The 10780-nt window shown below is 43.3% G+C and overlaps 1 protein-coding gene across 1 annotated transcript; it reads left to right on the top strand.

Moving 5' to 3' along the window:
* Positions 1-1941: 1941 nt before the first annotated feature.
* On the top strand, positions 1942-10735 carry srpra (SRP receptor subunit alpha). Its single transcript, XM_054616262.1, has 15 exons — positions 1942-2041; positions 2152-2290; positions 2403-2486; positions 4726-4889; positions 5074-5234; positions 5323-5485; positions 5805-5955; positions 6102-6226; positions 6383-6504; positions 6608-6694; positions 7065-7237; positions 8375-8588; positions 8707-8870; positions 9256-9354; positions 9448-10735. Exons 2-15 carry the CDS (start codon positions 2168-2170, stop codon positions 9574-9576), a joined length of 1959 nt encoding a protein of 652 aa, XP_054472237.1. The 5' UTR covers positions 1942-2041; positions 2152-2167; the 3' UTR covers positions 9577-10735.
* The last annotated feature ends 45 nt before the right edge of the window (positions 10736-10780 follow it).

Below are 10780 nucleotides of genomic sequence, written 5' to 3'. Positions count from 1 at the left end.
GGTTCAGTTCTGGGCCCCCTTCTCTTCTCGCTCTACACAACATCTCTGGGTTCTGTTATTCGCTCGCATGACTTCTCCTACCATTGTTATGCCGATGACACCCAGCTGGTCTTGTCATTTCCCCCCCGGTGACACCCAAGTGGAGGCACGCATTGCTGCGTGCTTAGCTGACATCTCGAAGTGGATGGTGACGCACCACCTGAAGCTCAACCTGGACAAAACCGAGCTACTGTTCCTCCCGGGGAAGGGTTGCCCGCACCGAGACCTGTCCATCGCTATTGATGATGCCGTGGTGAGCCCAACTGTGAGGAATCTGGGTGTGACCCTGGACGACCAACTGTCGTTCTCAGCAAACATTGCATCGGTCACACGCTCCTGCAGATTCCTCCTCTACAACATCAGGAGGATTCGCCCCTTCCTCACTGACGAGACGGCGCAGGTGCTCATCCAGGCTCTGGTCATCTCCCGCCTGGACTACTGCAACTCACTACTTGCCGGAGCCCCAGCGTCGGCCATTAGGCCTCTGGAGCTTGTCCAGAAAGCTGCAGCTCGTCTGGTGTTCAATCGCCCCAAGTTCTCCCACACAACTTCCCTTTTCCGTTCTCTCCACTGGCTCCCTGTAAGAGCTCGCATCCAGTTACAGACTCTGGTGCTAGCCTACAGGGCAGTGAAAGGAACAGCTCCTTCCTATCTCCAGGCCATGGTCAAGCCCTACACCCCCGCCCGACCACTTCGCTCTGCTGCCTCGGGGCGACTGGTTGCCCCGTCGCTCAGAGGTCCCTGCGGCCGATCGACCCGGTCACAGCTTTTTTCTGTCCTGGCCCCTCAGTGGTGGAATGAACTCCCCACTGACGTCAGGACAGCAGAGTCGCTGCCCATCCTTCGGCGCAGGCTGAAAACTCACCTCTTCAAGAAGTACTACCCTGAGCCTTCCACTTAGCACTTATTGCATTCGTATTAGTTTGTTGCACTTATTGCATTCATATCAGTTCATTGCACTTATTGTATTCATATTTGTTTACTGCACTTATCCTATTCGTAGTAGTTTGTAGCACTTATTGTATTCATATTAGTTTGTTGCACTTATTGCATTCGTATCAGTTCATTGCACTTATTGTATCAGTTCATTGCACTTATTGTATTCGTATCAGTTCGTTGCACTTATCCTATTCGTATTAGTTTGTTGCACTTATTGTATTCGTATCAGTCGTTGCACTTATTGTATTTGTATTAGTTTATTGCACTTATTGTTTTCGTAGTAATTTGCCTCTGCACTATACTTTTGCTCTGGTTTATGCTTTTAGATGCTTGTTTAAGAAAGGAGATGCACTTATGACTTCTGGTGACTAGTAGTTCTCTTGAATACCTATGCTGAATACACTTCCTGTAAGTCGCTTTGGATAAAAGCGTCTGCTAAATGACTGTAATGTAATGTATTAGTTTATTGCACTTATTGTTTTCGTAGTAATTTGCTTCTGCACTATACTTTTGCTCTGGTTTATGCTCTTAGATGCTTGTTTAAGAAAGGAGATGCACTTATGACTTCTGGTGACTAGTAGTTCTCTTGAATACCTATGTTGAATACACTTCCTGTAAGTCGCTTTGGATAAAAGCATCTGCTAAATGACTGTAATGTAATGTAATGTAATGTATTAGTTTATTGCACTTATTGTTTTCGTAGTAATTTGCTTCTGCACTATACTTTTGCTCTGGTTTATGCTTTGAGATGCTTGTTTAAGAAAGGAGATGCACTTGTGACTTCTGGTGACTAGTAGTTGAATACACTTATTGTAAGTCGCTTTGGATAAAAGCGTCTGCTAAATGACTGTAATGTAAAGTAATGTAATGTAACACAACAAGCAGAGAGGTGCTGTTACACCTCCTGTACAGTAGGTGGCGGTATGTCCCTCAAGCTGTCTGCAAACCACCATCTGCCACAAGCGAAGAAGAAGCGCGTCACTTCCGGGTTTCGCATCTGACGTGTCTAAATCACTTCTCCTCCGGTGGTGACGGATTTAACATCGATTTCACTGATATTTTGGTGAGATTGAATGCTTTTGCAACTCCCACACACCCATTCATTCACCACAGGGGGATTCTGATTCATCTTGTTGTTGTTATTGTGTCCGTGTTTGTGTCTTTTACTCCCAGATACGTGGTGTCAAAGATGCTCGACTTCTTCACCATCTTCAGCAAAGGGGGGATCGTGTTGTGGTGTTTTCAGGGAGCCGGGGTCACTGCATCCTTCGCCGGCCCCGTCAACGCTCTGATCCGCTCCGTAATCCTCCAGGTGTGGGTCGTAGTGACTTAAATGATAGGGCACCAGTTATAGCCTATTGCGTAACACATGTTTTTTGGTGTTCACCTGATGACGTGTGTCTGCTGTGTTTGTGACGTCACAGGAGCGCAGTGGGAACAATTCATACTCCCACGAGGCCCTCAATCTGAAGTACAAGCTCGACAATGAGTTTGAGTTGATTTTTGTGGTGAGTATGAGCTCTTCTTTGACTGTTTCTGAGGTAAACAATGACATCACAGCTCGTGTTCTGCTTTAAGGGTGACTTTGTAACATCTGTATGGGGATTTAAGATGGAAAACAGCCTGTTAATGGCAAACTTTATTAACAGAAAATGTTTTATTAATGTGCACTGTCCCTACCAATTCAATTACATTACATTACAGTCATTTAGCAGACGCTTTTCTCCAAAGCGACTTACAGTCAGTAGTATATTACATATCATTCACCCATTCACACACTGATGACAGGCTACCATGCAAGGTGCCACCATCAGACTCTAACTAACATTCATGCAACATCCAGTCCACACCGATGGCAAGCCTTCAGGAGCAACTTGGGGTTAAGTGTCTTGCCCAAGGACACATCGACTGCCGAAGCCGGGTATCAAACCACCGACCCTCTGATTGGAGAACTACCTTGCTCTCCACTACGCCACAGCCGCCCCCATTACAGTCATTTAGCAGACGCTTTTATCCAAAGCGACTTACAATAAGTGTATTCAACATAGGTATTCAAGAGAACTACTAGTCACCAGAAGTCATAAGTGCATCTCCTTTCTTAAACAAGCATCTAAAAGCATAAACCAGAGCAAAAGTATAGTGCAGAGGCAAATTACTACGAAAACAATAATTGCAACAGACTAATACGAATACAATAAGTGCTACAAACTACTACGAATAGGATAAGTGCAGTAAACGAATACGAATTCAATAAGTGCAGCACGAATACAATAAGTGCAACAAAATACGAATGCAATAAGTGCTACGAGGAAGGCTCAGGGTAGTACTTCTTGAAGAGGTGAGTTTTCAGCCTGCGCCTAAAGATGGGCAGCGACTCTGCTGTCCTGACGTCAGTGGGGAGTTCATTCCACCACTGAGGGGCCAGGACAGAAAAAGCTGTGACCGGGTGGATCGGCCGCAGGGACCTCTGAGCGACGGGGCAACCAGTCGCCCCGAGGCAGCAGAGCGAAGTGGTCGGGCGGGGGTGTAGGGCTTGACCAAGGCCTGGAGATAGGAAGGAGCTGTTCCTTTCACTGCCCTGTAGGCTAGCACCAGAGTCTGTAACTGGATGCGAGCTCTTACAGGGAGCCAGTGTAGAGAACGGAGAAGGGAAGTTGTGTGAGAGAACTTGTAAACTTATGTAAATCAATTACATATATAATAATAATAATAATAACTTTATTTATATAGCACCTTTTTAAAAACAAAGTTTACAAAGTGCTTCGACAGGCAAGCCAGCAAAACAGTGCAATAGAAGAAACATTAAGAACAATCGTTAGGATACAACTGAACAAAGAAACAAAATGAAATAACAAGTGACAATCAAATAAACAAACAAAATCAATAAAATCAAGTGAAATAGGTAAAATATAGTACCGTATTTTCCGCACTATAGGGCGCACTGGATTATAAGGCGCACTGTCAATGAATGGTCTATTTTCGATCTTTTTTCATATATAAGGCGCACCGGACTATAAGGCGCATTAAGCGAAACAAAACAGTCAGTCAGTCAAACTTCCTCCACTTCCGTACCATTGATTCATTAACGTTGAATTCTCTCGCAGCTGCTCTATTCCCATGTTCTCCTGCGTGACTGACAGCCTTGAGTTTGAAGTCCGCGTCGTAAGCGTGTCTCTTGACAGGAGCCATGTTGGGTCCTTATACACACACACACTGTAATATGATGGTGAAGCACAGTATGTGTTACTCTGTCACGCTCCTGACTACGGTGGCCGTGATGCTGCTGCGGTGCGGCTTTGTAGTTTACCAAAGTCGTACTAAAACATGTTGACAGAGCGCTTTGAGGTGTAACCACACAATTAATCCATATTGAGGTCAGTAAGCACAATTAGAATTAATCCATATATAAGAATATAAGATTAGAATACTAAGACCGGATTATAAGCGACACACTGTCTTTGAAGAATCTAAAATTAAATTCTGGTTTTTAAGTTTGTTTACCACATAATTCCATATGTGTTCCTTCATAGTTTGGATGTCTTCAATATGAATCTACAATGTAGAAATAATAAAAATAAAGAAAAACCATTGAATGAGAAGGTGTGTCCAAACTTTTGACGGGTACTGTATATATGTGTGTCCAAACTTTTACGGGTATATATATATATATAAATATATATACATATATAGGTTCATGTTGTTTTTAAAGTTGAAGATCACTCTTCTCCTCCTCTTCTCTCTGTCCAGGTGGGATTTCAAAAGATCCTAACGCTGACGTACGTGGACAAGTTCATAGATGACGTTCAGCTCCATTTTAGGGATCGTTATAAGAATGAGCTGGAGCAAAAGGGGGCTCTAAAGCTAATCAACAACAGCTTTGAATTTGGAGACGACTTCAAGATGCTTCTCAGGTAAAAACAGAGAGCTTTACTCATGGAAATGATTTCCTGCAATGCAGAACATCATCTCGAGTGTACATGATGCCCCTTGTAAATGTATTCTATATTCGTACTTCAACAAGATTTAAAGATGCTTCATTTACCAGAATAGTTTGTGTCCTGCGCATTCTGACATGCATCAAATGTTTACATCTAGAGAGGCGGAGGAGAGCAGCAAAGCTCGGGGCCCTTCCGGCATGAAGAACTTTCACCAGTCCGAGAAATCTAAAAAAACTGTGAAGTCAATGATTGAGACCAAGGGGGGGGAAAAAGTCAAGGAACCGGGTGGCAAGAAGAACAAAAAAAACAAGAAGGAGGGTAAGTGCTGGTGGTAGAGGCTCTTTTAAAATAGCTCATTCTAAATGGCCTCAGTCCTGACTTGATTTGATATCCCAATCTTTTTCAGCTCCTGCAGCTGAGCCTGTTAAAGTGGATCAAGGCAAGGTCTCACCCTCGGTGCACAAGGTGGTTGAGAACGGTAACCAGGGCTTGACCCGCGAGGAGGTCATACAGAAGAACCGAGAGGAGTTCGTTCGCAAGCGCACGATGGTGCCCGCTGAGAAAGTCACGTAAGAGAAAATACATTCTCGTCATGTCAAGCAAGTTATGTTTAAATTGTGTACAGGTACATTTTTTGCTGACTCACCAACGGCAGCGTTCAATGGGCATGCACTAATTAAAAGTTATTACCTAACTTTAAAGTCATGATCTGATGTGTTGAAAATAAATGCAGGTATCATGCGTTTTTTTTGGTTTGTTTGTCCAATATGCAAAAAATACTAGCAATATGCATTGAAATGATTGGGAGGTGTAAGTTGCCCAGTGCAAATCATGTCTAATTGCTTATTTCTGATTGGTTAATTGTGCTTTTCTAAACCCCTCCCACAGTAAGTCCCCCAAACCTCAGAAGCCTAAGGAGAAGCAAATGCGTGTTTGGGAAATGGGCGGTAGCAGCGGCAAAAACCTGGACTACAGCGGAAGCAACGGAGATGATTCCCTAAATGGTAGCAAACAAAACCAGGACGCACAAATCGACCTGGTATGTAACCCCCCCCCCCCCCCCACCCCCACCCCCTCCACTCCACCCCAAAGAGGTTTCTAGTTAAAAAAAAAGAAGACATGTTTTAAGGACATTAATACTGTTAAAATACATTCCAAGTCCTCAATGTCCCGGTTGTGTTTCAGGGGATACAGCTAAACTCCATGAAGGGTGACCTGCAGTCTGTGGACTATGAGTCCGATGAGGAAGAGGAGATGGAAGAGGAAGAGGAAGAGGAGAGAGTGGTTGTCAATGAAACAAGCAAGCCGAGGTAAGAGAGAATCTAAATGTTAGACTGTTGTTTTACGGGTATATTATTATATATTTATACACATTTTTTTTAAAAAAAACACCTGAGGTAAAACTTTATGTGTCAAATTTAATTTACACATTGAACAATTGCCCAGCTTTGTTTTATTGATTTCAGCTCCAAAAAGGGTGGCGGTTTTGGGGGCATGTTTGGGATGCTGAAGGGCCTGGTGGGCTCCAAGAGCCTGAGCCGGGAGGACATGGAGTCGGTACTGGATAAGATGAAGGACCACCTCATCGGTATGAATGCACAGCACAGCACAGCACGCTCTTCACTCATTCTCTTGATCTTCTGCAATGCACTGTCTGCAATTCATTCCTCTCCTTTTTCATCAACCCATAGCGAAGAATGTAGCAGCCGACATCGCCTACCAGCTCTGTGACTCTGTAGCCAAAAAACTGGAGGGCAAAGTCATGGGCACATTCACCAGTAAGTTCACTTCCACATACCCGCAGTCCTCACCCGCTTTCTTTTGGATTGGTTACAATAAAATGTGCATCGTCTCTGCTTTCACTCGTCCTTATCTGAGTGCACCGGTCTACGTGCTGGGACAAGTGATGTGATTACAGTAATGACTTTTCCCCAACATAGTCTGTGATATTATCAACGTAAATTAATTAAAAGAGGATCTTCCCATCAGTTTCATCTACACAGGATGCAATTTTTAAAATGTTGCTCGGACCAGAATTTTGTACTTGTAAACATCCCGCATGTTGTAAAGTCAAGTGCATATTTTACATAAGCATGATTCGGGGAGAACCTAACATATATTGTTTTATGTGTGTGTGTGTGCGTGTAGCTGTGGCCTCAACGGTTAAGCAGGCCCTGCAGGAGTCTCTGGTGCAGATCCTGCAGCCCAAGCGTAGGGTGGATATTCTGAGAGATGTCATGGAGGCTCAGAGCCAGCGACGGCCTTTCGTCATAACCTTTTGCGGCGTCAACGGGGTTGGAAAGTCCACCAACCTGGCTAAGGTGAGTTGTTGTTGTCGTTGTCGTTGTTGTAAGGGTGTTGACATTTACTCTAAATAGACTATCTTCCTGTACACGCCCCCGTGTCTTCCTGTTGTTTTCTCACCATTTACCCACACAGGACTTTCTGTGTGTGTGTGTGTGTGTGTGTGTGTTTGACCTTGTTGTGTTCATGTTGAGCTCTGTAAGTAGGACGTGTGATTCACTTGACTGCACTGAAGGCAGCTAGAATCTCTTTGGAGTTACATTTTCATTCTTTAGTAAATAAATGCATTTTTGAAAACTTATTTGTTTTACTATAAAACATATATTGTTAAGCCAGTGCCCCTTTACAGCGTCTATTAGATGAATCCTTCAGTTCAGCATTTGAACTAAATGTTTGTAGAAAGGGTTAATGTGCCTTTAGTTCAGCAGCCTGTTGTCATTCCATTCTAAACATCCTGTTTCACAATAGTGTGCATCGTTCCATCTTTTGTGTGTATTCAATGGAGGAAAACTATACAGCATGTTTTCCTGTTTGTAATCCTGCAAATATGTAAATATTGCAATACTTTCATCAGTTGGCCATGGGCTCAATCTCCATCATGTTGCCTCCTTAAGTGATAGATAGTAACTTAACAGACTTTTTTTTTTTTTTTTTTTTTTTTTTTTTGAATGAAAATTGAGATTGCCACTTCAAGTGTTTATAAAAAAAATAAAAGTTAATATAATCAGCAGAAACACAGAAGATAAATGTAGCATTTGCAATCCAAATATACTCTTTATAGAGATCAATAATTGTTCAAACACCAATAACAGAATTTCTGATGACCTAGTTGTCAAATATTTGAGTTGGGTGTTATGGGTGGGCATTTTCAGACTAAATCAATATTGAAATAATTATTTCAGCATTATGTTAGGGGTGATACTATTATTTTATGATATTCCAGTATTAATAACACTCTTAACCTTTCCACCAGTTGTTATAAGGAAACAGGGCCCTGTTCAATTCAATTGTCCCAGACAGTGAGCCAGTATGAACTTGAATATAAAACAAACGTGTCCTGTAGGTAATACCGTATTCTTTAACCTGTAAAACTGATTCAAGTTATTTAATATTCTAACCTCATGTGACCCAAACGTCTGCCTGTCTTGCTCCAGATCTCTTTCTGGCTGATAGAGAACGGTTTCACTGTGCTGATCGCAGCCTGTGACACGTTCCGTGCCGGCGCCGTGGAGCAGCTCCGCACCCATCAGCGTCGCCTGAACTCCCTGCATCCCCCAGAGCGCCACGGAGGACGCACCATGGTCCAGCTCTATGAGAAGGGCTACGGGAAGGATGCCGCTGGAATTGCCATGGAGGCCATTGCCTTTGGTACAATACTTTCTTTCCTGTTGAGTAATTAATATGTGTAAAGCTGTGGTTCGTTGCTGAATCCACTTGCCATTTCCACTAAAATCACACGTACTGCTTCTGTGCTTCATCCACGCAGCCCGCAACCAGGCCTTCGACGTGGTGCTGGTGGACACTGCTGGGCGTATGCAGGACAACACCCCCCTTATGACAGCCCTGGCCAAACTTATCGCGGTCAACATGCCCGACCTCGTACTGTTTGTTGGAGAGGCTCTGGTGGGCAATGAGGCAGTTGACCAGCTGGTAAGAGCGATCTCAAATTCACACTTTTCTTGATGTATCAGAGGAAACTGATGACTGACACCGAGGAGAAAGTCGGTGTCATTGTAATAAGATTGAAAATGAATGTGATCAAGGAACGCTTCAAATCCCTGAACCCCACAGTGTTCGTAATTATGTGATCACCTGCTAGAAAATCCTACTGAAAAAGAAATGGATTTCTGTTATTCTTAAACTCTCCAGCAGAGGTCAGTGTTCTGCTGTTGTGTGTAAGTCATCGTGGGCTGATGCGTGTGTTTTCTCCTCCTCTGCACTCAGCGAGATGGAAGCAGAGTGCCATACATATTAACTCCAGTGTCATCAGTTTTCCCATGAATGACCCAGCTTTCTTTTCCTCTCGTCTCCTCAGGTAAAGTTCAACCAGGCTCTGGCAGACCACTCCATGTCTGACAAGCCTCGCCTCATCGATGGAATTGTTCTCACTAAGTTTGACACCATCGACGACAAGGTACATTACTAGCCAGCTTTAATCATGTGATGTGGAACTTTGTGTGTCTTATGAATCATTTCACACTCGTGCGTCACCCGTCCTCCTTCGCAGGTTGGTGCTGCCATCTCCATGACTTACATCACAGGACAGCCCATCGTGTTTGTGGGCACCGGGCAGACCTACAATGACCTGCGCAGCCTCAATGCCCGCGCTGTGGTCAGTGCCCTGATGAAGGCCTAAGTGACTGCATGTTCTGCTGTTTCATTCATCGTCGCAACAAAGCCAACAATACCTTTTTTGCAACGCCGCTGCGAGACGCTCCAGCCCTGCTAACCTGCCTTTTTCTTCATCCTCCTGTCCCGACCTCTCTACTTTGCATCGAATGAAGAACTCATGTCACGCACAGGACTTTATTCTCCCAGTAAAGGACAAGTGTGCACTTTGAAAGACAGAACATTTTTGCAACAAAAACAAAAGCCAGAGGGGGGGGGGGGCCTCCTATTGAATCATTTCTAAACTTTCAGCCCTGCATTGAAAAGTACCTCAGAACAGTCACATCGACATGACATTTTTAGCTGACTAAATGGACCTAGGTTGTAAAGGTCATCAGTCTACTGGTGTACACAGTAAAGACTTTTAAACAAAACTCCCTACCTGGCATTTTGTCAGTCAGTTTTCCCCTCTTCATGTAAATGAGGTCAGGTCGTGAGGGCCTCTGCTGGATGTGACATTTCAGCAGCTGCCTGTGCCTGAGGAAAGCTTAGTGACCATAGTGCCTATTTGTCTCCTGTCTTCTTAGTTAACACTTTCACTACATGGGTAGTTATTCATCAAGAGTTCCATGGCAGTCCAGATAAAAAAAAAAAAAACTACACAGGTGTCTAAATCTGTCCACAACATAAAGAGGGCATGAAGTTAGATGTTGTACTCTCCTGTCAAAAAATGAAAAGGATCACTACTAACAATGGTGGTATACTAGTTTTACATTGATTGATTGATTGATCTATGAACGTAATCTCCCAGAATTCCTTGCCTACCTAACACAGATAATACATTTTCATCAAATGGAGACTTTGATTCCTCAGTTTATAGATGATGGAAAGTGAAAAAAATATTTTGTAAATATTTTTTTTTTTTTTTTAGCTCTTACAAGTTGTCCATATTTTCAGACTACACTTTCTGTGAAGTTCCATGGGCATTTTTATTTATGCTTTCCCCTCTGATTTACTCTTCATCTGTGAGAGAAATTCTAAGTCTTACATGTCTCTAGCCCCCTTTTAATTTGTGGTAGTGCAATATGAAAGAATCAAGAGTTATATAGGCGATTGGAGTTAATTTATGAGAATGTAAACATTTCTAAATAAAGCTGCTATATGCTGTGACAGCCTGTAAAGTGGAATCTTGTTCTGTTATATGTTACAGTGGCACATGGTCTGTTGTCCCA

Source organism: Anoplopoma fimbria, chromosome 1 (genome assembly GCF_027596085.1).
Source record: "Anoplopoma fimbria isolate UVic2021 breed Golden Eagle Sablefish chromosome 1, Afim_UVic_2022, whole genome shotgun sequence".
NCBI classification, from domain to species: domain Eukaryota; kingdom Metazoa; phylum Chordata; class Actinopteri; order Perciformes; family Anoplopomatidae; genus Anoplopoma; species Anoplopoma fimbria.
This window is presented reverse-complemented; position numbering and strand designations above follow the sequence as displayed.

Coding starts and splice junctions, on each gene's coding strand:
- srpra (XM_054616262.1), top strand. CDS start 2,168: ATGCTCGACTTCTTCACCATCTTCAGCAAAGGGGGGATCGTGTTGTGG. Junction 2,487..4,725: donor AGTTTGAGTTGATTTTTGTG/GTGAGTATGAGC, acceptor CTCTCTGTCCAG/GTGGGATTTCAAAAGATCCT. Junction 6,505..6,607: donor GATGAAGGACCACCTCATCG/GTATGAATGCAC, acceptor ATCAACCCATAG/CGAAGAATGTAGCAGCCGAC.